This window comes from Lathyrus oleraceus, chromosome 5 (assembly GCF_024323335.1).
Source record: "Lathyrus oleraceus cultivar Zhongwan6 chromosome 5, CAAS_Psat_ZW6_1.0, whole genome shotgun sequence".
Classification (NCBI taxonomy): domain Eukaryota; kingdom Viridiplantae; phylum Streptophyta; class Magnoliopsida; order Fabales; family Fabaceae; genus Lathyrus; species Lathyrus oleraceus.
Genome location: NC_066583.1, coordinates 260429150 through 260451817, shown reverse-complemented (window position 1 = coordinate 260451817; position 22668 = coordinate 260429150). Strand labels below are relative to the sequence as shown.

The 22668-nt window shown below is 37.8% G+C and overlaps 1 protein-coding gene across 1 annotated transcript; it reads right to left on the bottom strand.

Moving 5' to 3' along the window:
• Nucleotides 1-509: 509 nt before the first annotated feature.
• On the bottom strand, nucleotides 510-3947 carry LOC127083709 (serine/threonine-protein kinase STY13). The gene is made up of 6 exons (XM_051024033.1): nucleotides 3311-3947; nucleotides 2463-2595; nucleotides 2111-2306; nucleotides 1301-1425; nucleotides 1059-1217; nucleotides 510-958 (listed from the first exon to the last, which is right to left on the bottom strand). The coding sequence occupies exons 1-6, from the start codon at nucleotides 3439-3441 to the stop codon at nucleotides 644-646; spliced, it is 1059 nt and encodes a 352-aa protein (XP_050879990.1). The 5' UTR covers nucleotides 3442-3947; the 3' UTR covers nucleotides 510-643.
• Nucleotides 3948-22668: the final 18721 nt, after the last annotated feature.

Here is a 22668-nt window from a genome sequence, read left to right as displayed (position 1 = left end):
TGATTACAAGATTGTATCGATGCACAATGGTGATGAAAAACAAGAAAAAAAAGGTTGAATTGAGAAGAAAAGAGTTAGGATTTATCGAGAGAAGGAAGATGTATTTTCTGCAAAATTCCTCTCTGCTCACAAACTGTTATTCTTTATTCTTTTGCAACTGCAAAATTCAAGTGTTTACAATAATAGGGATTACTCCCTATTTATAGATTTTGCTTGCTTGCTCCATAAGTAAAGCCTAAAAATAAAAACCTAAAATACTTAATTATGTCAACACTACAAAACTAGATTTAAAATCAAATCCATGTCGAGAGGCTAACTCCTCGACACTCACACAATTTCGACGACAACAAACTCTACCGAAAATATTGCTTTGACATAAATAATTACAATTCATCTGCATGGATCTTTGATAATTATGACACGTGACTGACTCTTGTTAGATGTAAACCCCCGACTTTCGACTTTATATGAGCGACGATCAAACATTAAAAGCAAAATAAAGAACCAAGTTTTACTAGAATTGTAAGATTATTTATTATTAATCTGAACATTTACCAAGTTATCAAAAAAGGATTCCTCTTTGGACAAGATTCTATATTACAATTTTTAATCCCATTTTTAACTTGAAAGACTTGTTCAAGAGTTAATAACACTGGCTAAAACAGCAAAGGAAACCATTAGGCTTTATTTCGTCCTTTACTCTCGGTGTATCGCCGGTGTCATCACGCTTCGCCATTAAGGAGCTCGTACCAGGAGACTCAGGCGGCAACACTGTGTTCTCAGAAGTAAATATTCTTGAAGGAATTGCAGGCTCAGGAGGCGAAACGGTGTACAGATAATTTAAGAGCATTTGGATTATCTGAGTGAAGTTGGGTCGGGCATTTGCGTCCTCTTGCCAGCATGAAGTAAGAATTATAGCCAGTTCCTCAGGGAGATGATCCGCACTCGGCCTTACATTCTTAAAAACCAAAAGACACACGTAAACAGTTTTCGTCAGCTTTAAAAACAACATTAGATGACAACATGTAGGAAATGAAATATGCAAGATCTTGTTTTACCTTGAAGGCAGCAGCATATGCCGCTTGAAGGTTTGACATGCCTTCAAAAGGAACTTTGTTGTGTAAGAGCTCCCAAAACACAATGGCAAAGCTATACGCATCAACTTTATGGTTATAATGCTTCTTCTCCCCCTGCCTCAGTGTGACAGTACTGTATAACTGCAATTGTGTTTGCACAATCAATCTGAGATGCTCGTAAAAATATCAGACAACATAAAAAGTACATATATTCATCAATATACCTCTGGAGCCATCCAACGGTATGTTCCCGTTTCAGCTGTCATCATCTCAGTTAAAGACTCTTCTCTTGCTAAACCAAAATCTGCTAGCTTGACTGTTCCATGGTCTTCCGTCAATAGCAAGTTATCTGTATGAAGGACAAAAGAAAATCTTCATATTCATATATTGCACTGTTGAAACAATAACATATAGCCAAATTCTTTAGGCCCAACGATAATGCTAAATCAGTGAATCTATTTGTATGTGTACGCGAAAACAATTGTTTCAAACCCAATAAATACAGACATACAAGGATAAAAGTGTCCTCAATGTTGTTTCATATGAAACTGTTTGTAAAAAACATTTGATACCGGTTACCTAACTGAGCTTAAAACAAAAAGAAATCTGACTCAGACATGTAACATGAAATGCACATGTTGATAGTGACATGTAGTTCCACAAAAATGCCAGGCAAGTAAGCATGTGACAAGTGACAACCATGATTAAAGATGATAATTTCAAACCACAATAATGTCATCTTTTTTTCGGTCTACAAATTTTGATAGGGCGGGGATAAATAATCTGTAAATATAATCACAATTTATTACAAGTTAAAATAGAAAATAAAAACAAAGATAGATTAGAATACAAGCATTAGGCAAGACCAATTACTTAGAAAAACTAGAAAGAAAATCTTGGCATAAAGAAAACCGCTATAAAATACCGCCAGAAGGCAACATTAGTGTAAAATAAAGAGCAGAAAAGCCTACATTTACTGGACCCGACATAAAAGGGTTTCTTTTATAGGGGGAGAAAACAAGCCAAACTATTACCAGGTTTAAGATCACGGTGTATGATCCCGTGAGAATGCAGGCACTCCATAGCGCGTGCAATATCGAGTGAAAAACCAATGGCAACATGCGTATCCAAACATTTAGGACGCATGTTAAGCAAATACTTGCGCAGCGTTCCACCTGATAACAGCTCAGTGACTATCACCATTACTGGCTCTTTGCAGGCACCGATAAACTGTACAGAAAAAGCAAAAACATTTATTTTGTCACTCATTGCAAACTTAACACATAACAAGTAGTCCTTATTGTATGATAAATCAAATTTTGATTCAATAACATATACAGCATACGCAATGGAGAAGAATCATGAGAGCCTAAACCAAATTCTCACCTTCACCAAGTTCTTATGTTGCACTCTAGACAACATAGCTACCTCCCTTGCAAACCGATCTTCTCTCTTGGCAATTTCTTCTGTAGAGTCTCCTTTATGCACAATTTTAATAGCAACAATCTGGTTTTTATATCTGAAACGAACCCAACAACAGAACCACTTAGATGAGCGACGTATCTATAAACCCAATAAGTAACAATTCAAAATTAACTACTACTCAGGTAGGAGTGTTAAGGTTGTTTGGGTGGAGTTGAGGAACATAAGGGTCCAATACGTCCACTAACATTTCTAACAAGTAATCAGTAACATTTGTAAACAACAAGAACAGCAACAACCAAGTTTTATCCCACTAAGCGGGGTCAGCTACATCGATCAACATCCGCCATAATGTTCAGGCCGTAAAATCTGTCATTCAAACTTAAAAAAAACTACTCAGATCAAAGAAGGCTAATTCATATCCATTAGTCATTGTTGGTCGAAATGAACATTATCGTGTTGTTGTCAAATACTCCTATCACATTATAGTACAACAGAATTTGAACAAACAACTAATGTCATGGGATACGATAAGCTATTCAAAATAAAGTATTGTCAAATAGCGGCTCTGGCTAAGCTATAGCACTATATCATGACAAAAATTGAACAAACATCTATTTTTTGTGATCCAGGATTAACAGCACTGAGTTCAATTCAAAGTAATAATAATATGCAGCCTAAGCAAAACACATAAAGCTATGAAGTAAACACAATAAAAAAGGAAAATCAATAATCACAAATCTAGCTGCAAATGACAATTGATGATTAACAAAGATAGAAAATTGAAGTAAATTTAGAGGTTAGGAACTTACTTTCCCTCATAGACTTTAGCATGAGCTCCTTCACCAATCCGGGGACCAACATAAAGATGCTTAGGATCAATGAACCATTTAGGGTCAAAATTGAAGTGATCAAATGAATAGAGCCTAGGTCCAGATTCCATTTTGCAGTCCAAAATCGTACATGAGTCAGTTAAGTGAAACGAGAAAAAAAGAACCCTAGAAGGAAAACATTGGATATGGTGAGTTGATGAAACAGAGAAGTAACAACATCCTCTGAAGTGTGAAGTGTGGTCTGAAGTTCAGAACCACATCTGAAAAAGTAAAGGCTCGGAGATCAAAACTGAAAAATTAAGTGGAGAGAAAAAAGCATGGAAATGGAACCCACATGGTTATGGTTGTTGTTGAGAGAGAAAAAGCCCAAAGCCCAAAAAGATATTTTGAAAATTCATGGGGAAAAGAGAAGAACCCCGGAAAGGGGAACATGGAAAAGAACCAATCAAGAGTAAAAAAATTCAATCTTTGTACTACTACTACAGTAAAAATGGGTTTTAGGGTGGGGTGAGATTGAGAAGAGTAGTGTGCATATGATCTGCAGAGAGAATCGTGATTTACGAAAAGGATTGAGTTGAGAGTGTGAGTAATTGATTTATTAATTGATATTGATTTGATTAGAGGAAGAAAGTGACGTAAATAGAGTGAGAGAGGCATAATACAATAAAGTAATGAAGACCACATGGAGACTGAGCATGACAACATGGGACGACCCGCTACATAAGCAAAGCAACCACACGAACGATGGTTGATTTTTGTGATTTCATTTTCCAATTAGGGGGCCATTGAGGTGGAAAATATAAATTTAATTTAATTAGATGGGCCCATGTGTGTTGATTTTTTATAAAGAATTTATTAATCTCACTCACATAGATGTAAAAACACCTATGAAATCCAAAATTGTGTTTCACATTTTGAAATTATATCTATGTTATATTGGGATTTTCAATTATTAGAAAGTAAATAAAGAATGTCAATGAAAAGACGTTGTCATATCATAAATAATGTAAGAACATTAATAAGATTTCTTTAAAGAATCATTAATGGAAGGTGGTCGACAGACCAACCACGAAGGATCGACCAAAGTCGTTGATACAATTAGACATGGTTTTGAGGACTCTCAGGGAAAAATCTCTAAGATCCAGAATGTTGGAAAATATGTCCAAAATCTTGAAAAAGACAGTCGACAGATACATATCGAGAATCTCGAGAAGGACGGTCGATGGAAGCCCACCTTCCATTTAAAAGGATTCGTCAACGACACAACGCCATATAAGGACTTAGTAATGTTTACAAGTCTTGGATTTGTGAGAGGTCGTCGACAACACTTTGGAACGGTTATCGTCGAGAAATCGTGAAGAAGTGGAGAAACGGTTACCACTCAATGTGGGTTGCAAGCAGATAACATCTTGTGAAAACACGTACGCGCACTAGTGCAAGTCTGAAGGATTGAACGTGGAGCAAATGCAACTATTCCTCTAGTGATCATAACCGCCATCGACGGTTATATTGTAAATAAAACAAATATCAGACTCATACATGAGGATCGAGGTCGCAAAATTTCATATCACTGAAGTACCCGAGTCAAAAAGCGAAACAGTTGAGCGAGATACATGTATGTGTTTGCGTCCACCCTTTTTTAGTCTTTTTGCTTCCTTCAACATAACATTGTACTTTTTCTTTTACTTTTGTTTAATGTTATTTACTGCATTTTTAACTCACCATTTATCACAACTTGACTTCATTTAAAATCTTTTATTACACTGCATTCAATTCACACCCACGTGTGTTAACATTAAGTATTTGCACAAATTGCTTTGGAGATTTTTTGAGTTAATCTCATAGACTTTCAAACTCGTGATTGTTTACCAAAAACACTGGTAAAAAAATTGGCACGTCCAGTGGGACCCTTTTGTGCGGATAATTTTTGCAAAAGTGGTGTCCTACATTTAGTTTGTATTGTCGTTCGTTTATGTGGTATTTTGCGTTGTATGCACTTAAGGAGTGGTAAGCGTCTTTCCAGTATGTCTAGAAAAAACCAAACCCCTTCCCAAAGTAATACTCCAAACCCAGGAGGACAAGCGGAGGTTACTAATATCTCCAGTTTTGTGACTCCAACCTCAGTCGATGAGATGCCTACTGTCATCAGCCAAGAAAGGGCGTATTCTATACCTCCAGATGTGGGGATTTCATCACCACAAGCGTCAATCGCAACGACCGTTTCTAGGGAATTACGGAATCTAGGAGACCAGAGGCCTCCTTATTTAGGTTTCTCTCTGCCTCAGAAGGAACAACCGTATGGCATGCCTACGACAATGATGGAAAGCATACACCCTAGTACGTCAATCTATTCAGATAACACGTTGACAACATCGTCGCCCTTTAAACCATATTTGGCCTCAGCGTCTACCATGGGCAAGTTTCGCCAACCAGGTCAACCACCAGGAGGTATGGGGTATTTTCCTCCACGGGGTGCATTATCTTTGACCAATAACTCTCTCAAAGTCATGAGACTGTTAATGGATGAAATTAACCACGAGATTATTCATACGATTACACAACAAATAGGAAATGTATTTACCCCCTCTTCTAGAAACACGACTCGGAGTTATCAACAGTTAACCCACCAAATGCGTAGGATTGCTATTTTTTTTGGGGCACCACCAATGCCCTCGACTTTAGTGCCTAACGTTCCTCAAGGGGCTGATCCCCTAGAAAATAGGGTTGTCGAAAACAACCAAAGGCCAGAAGGCCTAGACATGGTCCTAGTGCAACGTAACAAAGATGTCGACCAAGTTTTGAGACAAGCCCGACAGAACAACATAAGGGTACATGATAACATCACTAACATTGTTGAACACATTTTGGTCCAAAATGGCCTTAATATTGGCCTCCACAAACCCAACTATATATCCCCATTGTCTGAATATGTGAGGCAAACAGAATTGCTTAGGGGATAGAAAGTCTCAAAATTCAAAAAGCTCGCGAGCGACATTATTGAGTCCACCATCGAACATGTTGCCTGGTACCAGACCGAGGATGGTGATTTAGCAAACAATGAGAACTTGAAAATAAAGTATTTTCCAAACTCATTAACAAATAATACTTTTACATGGTTCATCGCCTTTCCCCCAAATTCCATTTTTACATGGGCCTAATTGGACAGGGAATTTCACAAGCAATTCTACACGGGACAATGGAAGATCAGCCTCAAGGAATTATCCAACATGAAGAGGAAGGTGGCTAAGAGCATTGATGATTACCTCAATAGGTTTAGAACCTTGAAAGCAAGATGTTTCACGTAAGTGCCAGAACACGAGTTAGTTAAACTAGCAGTTGGGGGTCTCGACTACTCCATTAGGAAGAAGTTAGACACCCGATATTCTAGAGATATGGCCTAGTTGGTCGACAAGGTTCGATAAGTCGAATGTTTAAAGCTGAAAAAGCCATGACTTCTAAGTTCAGTAAAAAGAAAGTAGCTTATGTCGAAGTCGACAATATATAAAAATCATCTGAATCAGAGTATGAGTATGTGGAAGAGAATGAGATCAATATGGCCTAACTAAAGCCCTTACCTCCTTATACATGCAAGCTGCTAAGACCCTTAAACGGGAAGAATCCTGTAGAGTCCAAAAACAAAAAAGTTTGTGTCAAAAACATATACCTTCAACGTTACTAAGTGTGACAAGATATTTGATTTATTGGTTACTGACATATAGATTTTTTTTCCTAAAGGGACTAAAGTTCCACCCGTGGAACAAAGGAAGAAAAAAGGCTTTTGTAAATTTCATAACATTTTGGGTCATAATACTTCTTAATATGTACTTTTTAGGGATCTGGTGCATAATACTCTTAAGGATGGCACACTCAAGTTTGCTGGCAAGCGGAAACCATGCCCAGAAGGAGAGACTAAAATAAAAGCAGAAGCTCTCTTTATCGAGACAGTGGACATCATAGTCGTCGACATGGTCGACAATGCTAGGGTTGAAGATGGCAAGCCAAACCCCAAGGATCAAACTGAAAAGGCTTATCCCAAAGCTGAAGAGGAGTTGGTCAATTTTCTGAATAGTTGCAGGTTGAAAGACTCATAGGTGATGTTGTGTCCTAGGTGCAGTTATGTGTTTGACAAAGAAGTTGCATAAGAGATGGAGAGGGCAAGTCCTTACCAAGCTAAAAAGTTTGTCCGTTAAGATAAATACAAGGAACCTTTCTCCAACAAAGGAAAGGGTCCAGCAAAGTTCCAAGGCAGGACTTATGCTCCAGCAACAGATGCATCTACCAGGGAATGAGTACGCCCTATTCGGAAATTAGGAATTGGTAGGGGAAATGGAAAGTTGTTAATGTTGATTATGGATCCTCATACAGAGACAACTCTCAAGTGTCAAAGAAAGACTCTTATGTCTTGCAAAACTACATGGGAAAAATCCTATGATCAGGACTCAGTGGAGGAAGCACCAGAGGAACAAGAAAGTTGCATGAGAAACTGGAAGCTCCAGCGGGAGTGATAGCGTTCAATCTATGGAGGGGGGCAGAAATAATCGACAGCCAGTCAAGAAGAGGTTGTTCCCTCCTATATCACCTATAAAAGATGAGAAAGCAACAGACAAGGCAATATAAGACGCCGAGATGGAGACAAATAACTTTGATTCAGGGTTCGAGTCAGAGTTAGATATCATCTACAATATGATACTTGTACTGCCATTAGAGTATGACACAACCACAAAAGTAATTGAGGAAGAAGGTCTCGATGAAGAGTCGGCTACTCATAAACCTTTATGCTATTATGTGATGAATGAAGGTTCAATGAACAAAGACTGTGCCATTTTTGAAAGGCCATACATGGCCATGCGATAACATCTGAAGCCTTTGTACATAAGGGATAAAGTAAATGGCATAGGGATCAACAAGGTGTTGATCGACTGTGGGGCATATGATAATGTTATGCCTCAATCCCTCTTGGGGGAAATAGGAAAATCTGCCACAGTTTTGGCCTGCAACAACATCGTATTGTCCAACTATAAGGGCAAGACCAGTAAACCCTTAAGGGTAATCCAAGTTAACATAGTGGTGGGAACCACCACAAGGCCAACACTATTTATGGTGGTGCCAACAAAAGTAAACAAAAATATGCTACTAGGAAGAGAATGGTTACACATGGTAGGATGCGTACCCTCGTCAATGCATCAGAGGATCACCATTTGAAAGCTTGATGGCACTATCGAAACCATCGAAGCGGATCATATTTTTTTAAGGCAGATGTCAACCACATTGACAGGCTCAACTTTGATCGAAAACTAGTTAACATTCTGCCATGTAGGCCCACTTGAGGAGGGTATAATTTTGAAGGGTGTGAAGTAAGCTACACGATGAACCTACACCCTTAATACGAATTTATCTATGAGTACAAAATTGGGGGAGGATATAACTAATGGGAAGAATATGATAGTCATTATGATTGGGTTAGATGTGTTCGCTCGGGTTTCAGCCTATGTGGCTGAAAATAAAATATTGGCGGCCTTGGAGGCCGAGTCTCAACAAATACTGGTTGTCGAAGCCATTAAGTCTTAGAACTCTTGGGCAGATCAATCTTGTCTTACCGGCCAAACAACAGCTTAAGAAAGTCGATGGCTAGATTGCATTTATGATGATGAGCCTTTGGGGTTCGAAAAGACCCAATAATCTTGACCAAGAAAATGCAAGCGCAAGATCCATTTGAAGAGATCAACTTGGGAGATGGACAACAAAAAGGCAAATGTACATTAGCGCCAGAATTAACCCACAACTGAAAGAAGAAGTAATCAAGGTACTAAAGGAGTATAGAGATTGATTTGCATGTGACTATGATGAAATGTCTGGACTCAGCCGCGGTCTAGTTGAGCTAAAGTTGCCAATTAGATCCGGAAAGTAACCAGTGAAGCAGACCTCACGCAGGTTTGCGCCCGAAATCATGTTGAAGATAAAAGCTTAGATCGAAAGATTGCTCCGGAATAAGTTCATCAAGCCTACCAGGTATGTCGAATGGCTTGCTAATATTGTTCCAATTATCAATAAAAACGGTGCCCTTAGAGTCTACATAGACTTTAAAGATCTTAATGTTACTACTTCTAAAGACAAATATCAAATTCCATTGACTGAGATATTAGTCGATTCGACGGCTGGATTTGAATATATGAGTCTCCTTGATGGATACTCTGGTTAAACCAGATTTTCATTGCAGAGGAGGACGTAGCCAAAATAGAGTTTTGATGGCCAATGGCCTTAGGCATGTACAAATGGGTGATTATGCCTTTTGGTCTGAAGAATACTGATGTTACATACCATAGAGTAATGAACTCGATGGTTCATGACTTCATTGAAACATTCATGTAAGTGTACATTAATGACATTGTCATCAAATCTTCATCCAAGGATGGTCACCTCGACCACCTTCGGGGATCGTTCGAAAGGATGAGGAAACATGGGCTTAAAATGAACCCATTGAAATGTTCTTTTTGTGTTCATGCAGGATGTTTTCTTGGCTTTGTCATCCATAAGAAGGGCATATAGGTAAATTCAAACAAGACAGAAGCCATACAAAATACTGAGTCTCCGACCAGCAAAAAACAACTTCAGTCCTTGTTGGAAAAAATCAACTTTCTAAGAAGATTTATTTCAAATATAAGTGGCAAGACAAAAATATTATCACCACTGCTACAATTAAAGAAAGAAGAAGGTTTCAAGTGAGAACCAAAACATCAACAAGCCTTCGATGAGATTAAGAGGTACATGTCAAATCCCCCAATGTTGTTACCCCCATAAGGAACAAAGCCATGAATCTGTACATTTCTACATCTAACTCGACAAGTAAGAGTATGTTGGCCCAATAAGATGACGATGGCGTCTAAAGAGCCATATATTATTTAAGTCGAATCATGAATGAGGTTGAGACTAGATACATTGTGGTAGAAAAATTGTGTTTATCTTTATACTTTTCTTGTACCAAACTTAAACATTATATAAAGTCTTTTGATGTGTTTGTTTATTCACACTTCAACATTATTAAGCACATGCTGTCAAAATCAATTTTAAATAGTAGAGTTGGAAAATGGGCATTAGCCCTGACTGAATATTCTTTAACTTATGTGCCTTTAAAGGTCGTGAAAGATCAAATTTTTGTTGATTTGATAGTAGATCATGCAATAATAGAAATAAAATAGAATTATGTCGAGTTACCGGCATGGAAACTATATTTTATGGTTCCACCCATTCCCAGGGAACATGCATAGGGATTTTGTTATGTCCTCAGAAGTAATTCCCACGAAGTATAAATTCAAGATCAATGGTCATTGTTCCAATAATGAGGCTAAATACGAAGCCTTAATCACGGGTCTTACCATACTATTAGACTTGGGGGCAACTAGAGTTGAGATCAAGGGTGACTTCAAACTGGTAATCAAACAGTTGACAAGAGAATACAAGTGTATTAAAGATAACTTGTTGATATACTTCGTCAAGGAAAATTCAATGCTTAAATGATTTGAAATTGTGGACATTAAACAAGTGCCACGATTATGAAACTAAGAGGCCAACAATTTGGCCCAAGTAGCCTAAGGTTATAAGGTAACTAAGAGAAAATTAAAGAATTTGACTGAAGTGAAAGATAAGTTGGTGTCGACTAGCGTCATCCGAACTGAGTTGTCAACACAAAAACTGGTGGGGACAGATGAGTTACCAGAATTTTGTGAAAATTTTGAAACTTTTGCCATCGACGACATAGAAGATAATGATTGGCAAAAAGAAATTTTTAAGTTCCTTAGAAACCCAACAAGAATAACTGATCAAAAAACAAAATATAAGGCGTTAAGTTACGTCATTATTAGGAACGAGTTGTTCAAAAAGACTCCACAAGAGGTGTTGCTCAAATGCATTGATGAAATCGAAGCCTATTTGGAAATTTTTGACACTCACAGCAGATCGTATGGTGCTCACCAAACAGGCCACAAAATGAAATGGTTGTTGTCTCGACAAGGGGTATATTGGCTCACCATGTTGAAAGATTGTATCGAGTTTTCTCGAGGATGTAAAAAGTGTCAGAAACATGGAGGAATACAACATGTATCCAACAGCGAATTACATTCGGTCATTAAACCTTGGTCCTTTAGGGGATAGGCATTAGACCTAATAGGTGAGATCAAGCCAACATCCTCTAAAAGCCATAAATATGTCCTCGTGGGAATTGATTACTTTACAAAGTGGGTTGAAGCGGTACCTCTAACCAATGTCGACCAGGATACGGTGATTGACTTCATACAGAGTCATATCATGTGTACATATGGGACTCTTGAAACCATAACAACTGACCAAGGCTCAATCTTTGTCGGTAGAAAAATAATGGAGTTTACTACAGAGACGGGAATTAAAATCCTAACGTTGGCCCCTTATCATGCACAAGCGAACGACTAAGTAGAAGCTTCTAACAAAGTCATCATAAGCTTAATAGATAATCACATAGGCAAGAGGCCAAGAAGTTAGGACACAACCTTGAATCAAGAACTTTGGGCCTACAGGACCTCACCCAAGGAGACCACTAATGTTACGCCTTTTTTACTTACGTTTGGCCATGACGCAGTTTTACCTATAGAGATATGCTTATAGTCGGTAAGAATTCAAAGGCAAAACGAAATCCCATCAGACCATCTTTGGAATATGATGATGGATGAGTTGGTCAATTCAGATAAAGAGAGGTTACTCGCTCTAAATGCCTTGATGAGGCAAAATAAGAGGATAGCTGAAACTTATAACAAAAAGGTTAAAGCTAAAGTGATATGTGTCGGAGATTACATTTGGAAGGTTATACTCCCTCTCGACAAGAAGGATAGAACTTTGGGAAAATGGTTACCCAATTGGGAAAGACCTTTTAAGGTTAACCAAATTTTTTCCAACCACGGAATTGAAGAGTTAAACTCCGATAACTGAAAGCTAAATACCTAAAGCAGTATAGGCATATGCTTCAATAAGTCAATATGACAAAAGGAAAATAGCATTTGTCATGTCATTAATTTGGCCAAAACAACAATATTACAAAAAACGCCGAAGTGGGAGATAATACAAGGCCAAAAAATCAAGTACTATTACACAAGGAACATAAAAGCTAAGGAGCAAGTATCTATTGCAGGGCTTCAAAATGGGCCTTTACACGCGTGAGTTTCTAATCATGTTGAAGGTCCTGAGCTTTCAACCGATCCACTTCCCTTGCCAGTTCACGAGCTATTTTAGCCTGCTCGACGCCGAAGCCCGCCTCTTCTATTATCCTCGTTTCGAGGGAATCCAACCCAATGATGTCTATTGCAGCCCTTTTCTGTTGCGCCTCTTCAAGAGTCTTTTGCAGCTAGTTGATTTGTTGGGTCCACGACAAGATGTTCTTATCAAGAGAGGCCAATAACTTTTTATCAACTACCTTGGTCTCCTAATGAGCAACATTTTGTTGAGACTGAGATACCAAAATTTGTTGTCGAGTCAAGGCAACAGTTTTTTTGTTTAACACATCTAGAAGAATCCCTTTTGAAGGCTATGGTTAGGATAGCTTGGTTCAGAAGAATTTCCAGATCTAAGACCACAGTAGAAATCAAAGAAAGGGTCTTCGATTGACTCAACTTCAAAATTAACTCTTGTAGATCAGTGAGGATAAGAAGGTTAGCAGGGACAACTTCCAGAAGGTCTACACTAGCCAACTTTATTTTCAGTTGTTGAAAGAGTTGGTCGAAATCAGGAATTAGGGATGCTTCAGGCAAGGTAGTAAATCCCATGGCATGCTTATCATATGAATCAATAGGGTGCTTAAAGAGTTCGATTTGAATCTCTTTAGGCACCTCACTTAAGCTCGAAAGGTTAACATTTAGTTGCGGATCAGGACCATGAAAAGAGCCTATGGGCGCATTCGCATCCTCCAAGTTAGTAGGCTGCTCCATGATAGTCTCCAAAGCCTTCACGATAAGGAAAGATTACAACCCAGGCAAAAACATAAAAGGAAAAATCAATAGAAGACTAAAATACTTGAGCAGCCAGGGGTGTGGTGTGGAAGATGAAGGATAATGGATTTAAGGTTGAGCCGACATGCTTTGGGACTTCTTCTTTTTCTTATTCTTCTTTAATACATCACTCTCCCCCGCATCCCCTATGCCAAAGGTAATGGAGGACTCAAGCCTGAGCCTCTTCTTACTTTTCTTCCTAGCAGAATACTCCAGCACCACAGTGTCTTGACATGACCCGATGTGATAACGCTTGTTGGGGCAGTGGCTTTAGATTTTTTGGGAAGTGAGCAAGAGGAACCAAGAGTCTCTTCATCACTATAAAACTCAGACTCTCTCTACGGAGACTATTGATAGTGGAAGTTAGGCCAAGAAATAATACAAGTAGATAAGAAACCAACAAATCTATACAAACCAGTGCTTCCTGACTAGTAAAAACTTTGAGGGTAGTTTATGCAACATCTCGAGGCTTGGAAGTACCAGAATCTAAAGATATAACATGCCTCACCTTAACCTGAAAGGGAAGATAGGTAAATAAACTACATGAACAAAAAATGAAGATAAAAAAGGAGAAGCTAGTAGCCCTACCTTTGGACCCTTGTGGGTAATTTTCTGATTCTTCTTAGGCACAACAGTTCTTTGGGAAGCGCCTTTGGGTTGTCGAGAGACTTCTAAGAATAAACCATGGAAGGTGTAAGTCTAAAGAATAAATCAAGGACGAGGGCTACCAATTAGAAATGTGTAAGAAAATACCTTAGCTTGTCTGAGCTTTGCCCGACTGGAAGGAGAAAGCACTAGAGATCTGTTTCGATATATGCCTAGGAGATGCCACTTGGGAGTAATAAGAGATCCACCAATCATTAAACTCCTTTGTACATAAGAAAGACAGAGAGTAGAAGAAAGAGGGTAAATGAGCATGTTTATCTTGGAAATACTCCATACAAACTTCCAAACCCTCTTCATTTGAGGCATCTGTGAAAAGGACCATGTCTTTCATATTTGGGACCAAGGCTTTGGAAAGCAGTTGGCTTAATCTAAACTGTCTAGTAACCAAGTTAGGTTGGTACAAGACAAGGCTTATCCCAGTCTTCTTAGTAGTGAGATTGGTCCACAGAGGCGTAGGACGTAGACACTCCAAAAGAATGTTATGAATAATATCCACCTATTAGGTAGCGAGGTTTGGAAATGGTGTGCAAAACTAGGATTGACCGTATTATCGAGTCGTAAAGGGCACCGTCGACAGGATGAGGTAGTACGTTTGTAAAAAATGTAAAAGTATTTCTCAAAGGCTGCTTTGGACACTCCCTTATCATCGTCAGGAGTAAGTCGAGCAAGCCATGTACCCTCAACGTTCATCTAGGTGTTAGGGGGAATTTGGATGTCGAAGGCATGAGAAAAAGTGGCATTGAGACATGATTGTAACAACTAGATAGGGCCCTCAGTTTGAAAATTGTCAACCCCTCGTTGAAGGTATTCAGACACATTCCCCAATGGTTCATAAAGGCTTGCCAAGATCAGTTTGCTAAGGCTGACGTTCACCCCCCCCCCCCATGAAGGAGGGTGGCTAGAGAAGCGTACATCTTAGAAATTTGAATCCCACCAGGGCAAAAGACGTACCAACACAGCCAATAGGTCGAAAAGGCTATGTGTTCACGAGCGTCAACGACAACACCAGAGCCCTGGTGCTCTCCTATGAAGGTGTTATAAGCATGGATGGAAAAATTGAAGTTAGTCTCAGCATAAGGTTCATAATCCTCACCACTGGGCCGAAGACCAGCAATAACAACAAGATCGAAAAGGATGAGAGTGACCATCATACAGGGTAACTGGAAGGTGTTAGTATAAGTCTCCCAGGAGCACGTCACCGCAAATAACATGGTTGGATTGTATCTAGGACCTACCCTAGAAAGTTGGATGAGGTCGTAGATCCCTTGTTCTTCCCACATGGATCTTATTTGTGATTCCACCCGGTCCAGACAGATAATGAAAAACATGACAAAAAGTGTAGACATTACAAATTAATGGAAGAAAAGAGGTCTCCAATCATAAAGGTTCATGAAAATCTTGATCCACCATGAATCCTTCAGTGTTTCAGCCTTCAAAATACGTTCTTTGTACTAAAAAATTGTCCAACCCTTGTAAATTCGTATTTTTCGACTAAATAGTAAAATTCAGGGCTTTTTTAGATCTGGGTCGTGTCATACCCGTACGGCCTCCACTCATACGCGTATGGGCTATTTTTGTACTAACTCATACGCGTATGGCCCAACTAGAGTCATATGTGTAAGGCTTCTGTTGCATAGATGTAGGCCTGGTTGGCTGGCCTCATACGCATATGGGTCTTACCATACGTGTATGAGAAGAGACTTGATTTTCACCCCCCTCTTGTTGTTACGTGTATGTTGGGGGTGATGATGAATGGACATACGCGTGTGAGAGGCCTCATACGCATATGGGCATGGAACTCGATTTTTCTTCTTTTTTCTCCTGCTCATGCATTATCGTCTGGTTTCTTCTCCGATTCAGCTCCTCTTTATCTTTCAACCTTATTAACATATAAAAAACTACCTCAGGCGTGTAAAATATCTCGGAATTACTAAAGCATTATCAGATCAAGTTATTGTAAAAATCAACCAAAATAAACTTAAACTATTGCCCAAACTCACAACAATTCATCTGCTTTTGGCATTCAAATGACATAAAAACTAACACAAATGATGACTGGTCAGGTGTGTCAGGTAATGTTAAAGGACAAAGAAGACATGCAAAAGTTATTGTCACCGACCGCGATACTGCTTTGATGAATTTGGTTGCAAAGGCCTTTCCTACTTCTTACTCATTATTGTGTAGATATCGTATAACAAAGAATGTGATAAGTGGGCTTGGACATCATAAAACCCTAAAACTATTTTCCTTTTAAATCTTCTCATGACAGTTGGTTAGATCTCTTTGGAAAATAAGTTAAATCACGTTGTAATCATTGATTGATTGCGTTTGCAATTAACTCATCAATCAAACATAGATTGCCATTAAAAGCGCAATCACATAACACATAACATTCAAACTGAATGTTCTGTGTACAGATGTCATGACATCGGGTCTGACATCCTGGAACAATCCTGCATAATTCCATTTTAAATATCCAGCAGGTACATAATATCAGATGTCAAGACATAGGGTATGACATCCTGAAATAATCCTGCATAATTATATTTTAAACCTCCAGCAGGTACAAGATATCTTATGTTTAGACATCACATGTAATATCTTGTGAACACTCTTTGTTTTACCAAAATTGCTGCCAACACTTAGAACCAACACATAGAAAATTTCTAAGTGTTGGATTGTTTTTTAAACTGTTTTTGTAAAGAGAATTGCAATTGGATTCCACCATTATCAACATATAGAGAAATTCTTCTTGGTGATCATTGTACACCAAGTGTTTGACAAATTGCTCAAGTCAATTTTGTCAACTTGTTTCATCGGAGATAGTTTAACAAAGTGTTATAAAGTTCAAACATGTTTTATAAAATCATATTTATTCTAATTCTCATCTTGGCATTGTATTAAACTTAACACATTAAGGTTTAGATGCATATCAGGTCCTTTCGATAACGGGTTCGGATAGACGAGTTTTCAATCCAGAATCGCTTTTGCAAAACCATAGAAAAAATTATTAAATTCTGATTTTTTAACTAGGGATCTATTCTCCCCCCCCCCCCCCCCCCCCCTCTAGATCAGTTTCTCTCATCTAACAAGTGGTATCACAAGCACCAGTTTTTCTTGTGCTTTAAATTCACTTATTAGATTGTGGCTTCCGAACCTCAAGGGACATATAATAAAAGCATCAGTTTTTAATGGTGAAAACTATGGTTATTATAAGGATTTTATGCGTATCCATATCAATTTTATTAATAGGAATGTATGTAATGCTATCCAAAATGGTCCATTTGAAATTACCATGACCAATGTGGATGGTGTTGTTGTATCTTAACCGAAAGCACAATGGAATGTGAATGATGAGAAAAAATTGGTCTTGTGATTGGAAAACAAGGAATATTCTAATCTTCGCTTTAGGAATTGATGAATATTATCATGTTTATCATTGTGAAACCACTAAAGTTATGTGGGCCTCATTACTAGTTGCCTGTGAGGGTACAAATGAGGTCAAACAAGCTAGAATCAATACTTTAAACCAAGAGTTTGAACCCTTTAATATGAAGCATGGTGAAACCATTGTCGATATGAAAAAGAGGTTCACTCATCTTATAAATCGTTTGAATGCACTTGGTAAGCCTGTTTCTAATAAAATTGCAACTAACAAAATTTTGAGATGTCTTAATAGGGAATGGTAACCTAAGGTCACCGCCATCAAGGAAGCTAATAACCTATTGACATTAGACACCACTACCTTGTTTGGAAAGCTTGAAGAACTTGATCAAGAGCTCATTTGTTTAGAGAAGCATGAGAGTAAGATTAAGATATAAAAGAACAAGGACAAGAAGGTTGAAAAGAAGTAAATTGCTCTTGTGGCTTCTAGTTCTAAGTCCTCAACAAAATAGCATGTTGAAAGTGGAGCTAGTGATAGTGAGAAGTCGGATGATGAAGAAACTGGGTTATTTGTTAAATGGTACCATAAATACATTAAGAGAAATGGAGTAAAGCACTCCGACAACAATCTCATCAACTTTAAAGACAAGTTAACTCCTCAAAGCAATATGAGAATAAGAAAGGAAACTCCAAAGTTTCATGTTTTAATTCTGGTAAAGTCGGACATTACAAGCGGATTGTCCACAACTTAAGAAGGATAAAGGTATGGGTCAATACAAGAACAAGCCTAGAAGAGCATACATAGCCTGGGAAAGTGATAGTGAATCCTCAAGAGAAGGTAGCTCAAATGAAAGTGATGAAGAGTCAAATTTTTGTCCCATGGGCCATTATCATAAGAAGAAAAATGTAAGTCATTCTAAATATGAACCTATTGATGATATGTCTTATTATGAATTACAAATTGCTTTTGAAAATCTATATGGTGAAGTCGTATATTCTTTTAAAAGGTTGTCTTCAAATAAAATAAAATTTCCACACTTAGAAGCCAAAATTTTAGAAACTGGAAAAAAATGGAAGCTCTTAAGCAATCCATGTTAGATGCTTCAAAAGTTGATGTTAAGAAAGATATATCTTCTTAGTTTGGTTGTGAAACTTATCACATTTGGAAAAAAGAGGTTAATACTCTAAAAGTGATATTAAACAAGGCTTTAGAACCAACGGTCACCTTCGCTATTAATCCTACAAAATTCAAAAGATCTTTAAATGTGTCGTAGAAGAAGTATAATTTTTTTGTAAGGGAATTTAATAGCGAAAGTCATTCACAACATCATTTGAATTGTCAATATTATTATAAGAAAGGACATACCATTGGTAAATGAAAATTTAGGATATTTTTTGTTCTTAAAGGTGTATTTCATTGGTTGCCCAAATGCAATAATATTTCCACTCACTCTCAAGGACCCAATGAAAATTGGGTACTGTAGCGGTGTATTCGTCACTTTATGATTTATTGACTAAATCAAAAGCAAAGTATACAAAGATAGAGTCGCCACCGCACTTTTATTTATCCAAAGGAATGGCTAAAAAGCGAACAAAAGCCTAAGAAGTTTTACAAAGAAAACTAATAAAAAAGGTACAGAGATCTGGGTAAGGGGGTAATTATGCAAAGGGAAGGTGTTAAGCACCCAATGCATCCTAGGTACTCCTAGGGAACCCTTTTCACAAATTGTTGCAAAAGATATTGTTTATGAAAATATTTATTGTGCAAACATTGATTGGGAGGATGAGAAAAGAATATACAATTTTTATTATTTTTGTGTTTGGATGGAAAGATCCATTGCCTACGTACCTTTACAGGATCAAAACCTCGTAGTTCGGCTAAAAGATTTCCAAAAAGTAAGTGGATTGATTTTAAACAAAAGCCCTAAGGTCTTTCATTATCCATCGGAGAAAACTCAACCTATACAACCACAAGTCCACCATGTGAGAAAAGCTTCAACTTGCTAGTGAGGGACCATGCCCTATAATAAGCAAGGAAGTCTTACAATTCAATCACTAAGGACAAAAGGTGAGATTTACATCCACCACTAAGATAATTGAGATCTATGGCTAATGCATGAAAACTTATCAAGAAGTGGACAAGGGTCACAAAAGCAATTTGAATGAGTGGAATTAACCAAGTGATTCCTTTGGAATAGGCAACAAGCAAAGCAGATAAACAATGTAAATGGAAACCAGATGCCAATCAATGGACTTATACCAGACTCACAAAACAAAGATGGATACCAGATGCCAATCAATGAACTTACACTAATCTCCCAAAACAAAGATGGATACCGGATGCCAATCAATGGACTTACACCAGTCTCACAAAACAAAGAAAACATGGAAACCAGATACCACTCAATGGATTTATACTAGCCTCACAAAACAAAGAAAACATGGAAACCAGATACCAATCAATGGATTTATACTAGCCTCACAAAACAAAGAAAGATACCAGATGCCAATCTATGGACTTATACTAGTCTCACAAAGCAAAGAAAACAAATGCAATAAGCAAGAGGAAACAAGTTGCCAATAAATGGTCTTACACTCGACTCCAAGGAAATGGAATACCAATCAATGGTCTTAGTCCCAACTCCTACCAGATCACAGGAAACAACTGCCAATAAATGGACTTACAATTGACTCCTCAATGGACAAAACAAAATGTCACAAAGTATGAACAATGATCATGAAATGATATATAATCAATGAAAACAAATGCACAAAGGCACACACAAACAATTATGCACAGATGAACAAATAAGCAAACAATCAATCAGTTATCACACATTATACACAATCAATAGGCTCAAGCAAGGTTAGGCTTTAGTCAAGGGGTCACATCAACCTCGACAAACAAGCCAACTGGAAATGGGTGTTTTGAGCTCTTAACCCTAACATTGAGAGTTAGGGTGAAGCAGATGAAATGGAGATGAGGGTTATGCCTCATAGCTCTTATCCCTGGCCTGGGAGAGCTTGAATCAATAGAACGTGTGGGAGTTCAGAATGAAGGAACTCTTCTCCATAAATGACTGACTCTATGGACAAGATTTTGGGTTTTTATTCAAAATGCATCAACACATGGTGTGAGCAAAATGAAAGACACAACTGAGTAGCAGGGGATGGATTACACATCCCTTTTATCTACCAATTGCCTCTTAAGAGGACTTAACCTTCTTGGTACAAAATTAAACAAACAAAGACATGGCCTCTTAAGGAGGGCTTCAGACAGGTGCCTGCCAATAACAGCAGGTCTTCCAGACTACATGAAGAATAGGGATTATACCTAAGTGGTATGTCAACCACAAGCAAAGCAAAGTAAAGTTCAAATGAACTTAAAGCAACTTAGGTACATGTGTAAACAACTAAACAAATCAGTACAATATTCAGACAAACAGACAACAGTCCACAATAAACAGACAATCCCAATGTACAACAAATAAGCCATAAGGCAAACTCAAGTGAATTATCATCAACCTACAAAACAACCAAATGTTAGCAATCAATAGCAAATATCAACATTCAAATGATGAAGCAACATCAACCATGGAAATTGAGTGCTTGGTCCTGAAATTCAAAGCTCACATGTAAGTACAAACCACTAGGTCAAAGCCTAGGGTCAAAAGGTGAAGAAAAAATTCAAAACAGGAGCTGAAATTCAACACAATGCAACTTCAAACACATATTAACATGTCCTAAAAAGGACCAAATCAAAATCATCAAGCAAAGGCATTTAATGAGCAAGAGAAGTGAAAGACAATTTCAAAGCACATATTTGGACATTGAGAATGAAAATTCCAAATCAAAACAGAAATGATCCAAATAATTCTGGAAAAATTCATGAACATTTAAAACATCCAATACAATCATCATACAAAAAATCAGAATCAACAGATGTCATTTGGCATGGAAATTAAATAGCACAAGTTGAACAATCAAATGTGTGACACAAATTGTCACACCATGCAAACACATGTATAAAACAGAAATGGTAAATGCGAAAAATGGACAATCAAGCCTCAAAGGTCCAGCAATATGTCAAGAAGCATCATACAAAATTTCAAGCAATTTGGATCAATATCAAGCATTTCACAATAGAAAGAGCAAGGCAAGGTCACACAAGCACATATGATCAAAGAGTCTAACACCATTCAAAATTCAGCCATGCACAACTTCAGAAATTATCATCATAAAATACTAGACAAATAGAGGATCATGCTACAAAAAATTTGGAATTATTTGAGTCATTTTTCAATTTGTTATGCATTTTTGAAGTTGGAAGAAAAAAATAAAAATCAAAGTGATCACATAGCATGGAAAATGGAGGGAAAGCATAAAATGCTGAAGCAATTTGAAAAATGGATGGCGCCAGGGATCGAACCGTGTTGATTTTTAAATGTGAGCGCACCACACTAATGAAACGCACCGTTTCATTAAAACAGGTGGCGGTCAGCGCTTATTTGGCAAGGTCAGAACAAATGTGGACCAATGGAAACGCTAACGAGGCAATTACATGGACGAATGGGATGAAAGCCCTAGGCCACCTCACACTGAACCAGAGCGGACGCAAACATGGAAGCTACAGACGCTAGGATGAAGATCTTCATCTTCCTCACGAAGATGAAGATGAACAGTAACACAGTCCAGAATTTTTTTCCAGAAATCCAAAACAAGTACATCATTTCAAAGATCTTTCCATGGTGATTACAGATCAACTCTTATCTAAGCCTAATTCCACAAGATCAAAGAGAATCGAGCAAAATAAAATTTGTGCACAAAACTTGAATCACACATATCTCATTCAATAATGCATCATTTCACATGAAATTTAGCTCAGAATCACCAGCAAGAATAGATCTACAAGAATATGGCAATGAATTGCAAAATTATGAGATTCGAAACTGGACCTCTTGAAGAGCAGATCCTTGAAGATGCATGATCCAAAGCCTTGAATGATCCAAATCCACTCTATAACACTTGTAATGATGTTTGATGAAGAAATTGAAGCTTGGCAGGTGCTGGATCTAGCTCAAAACAGAATTTCCATCTTCACCTTCATGAGCTTGCTACACTTGATTCTTGCACGAATTCACCAATCTAAAGCTTGATTTGCACAAAATCAAAGCCAGGGAACAAGAATATGGAAAGAAAAAGCAATGTTATGTGGAGAAAATTTGAATTATGCTTGAGAGAAAATTTTGGAGGGAGAGAGAATTTGGATCTTGAAATGGT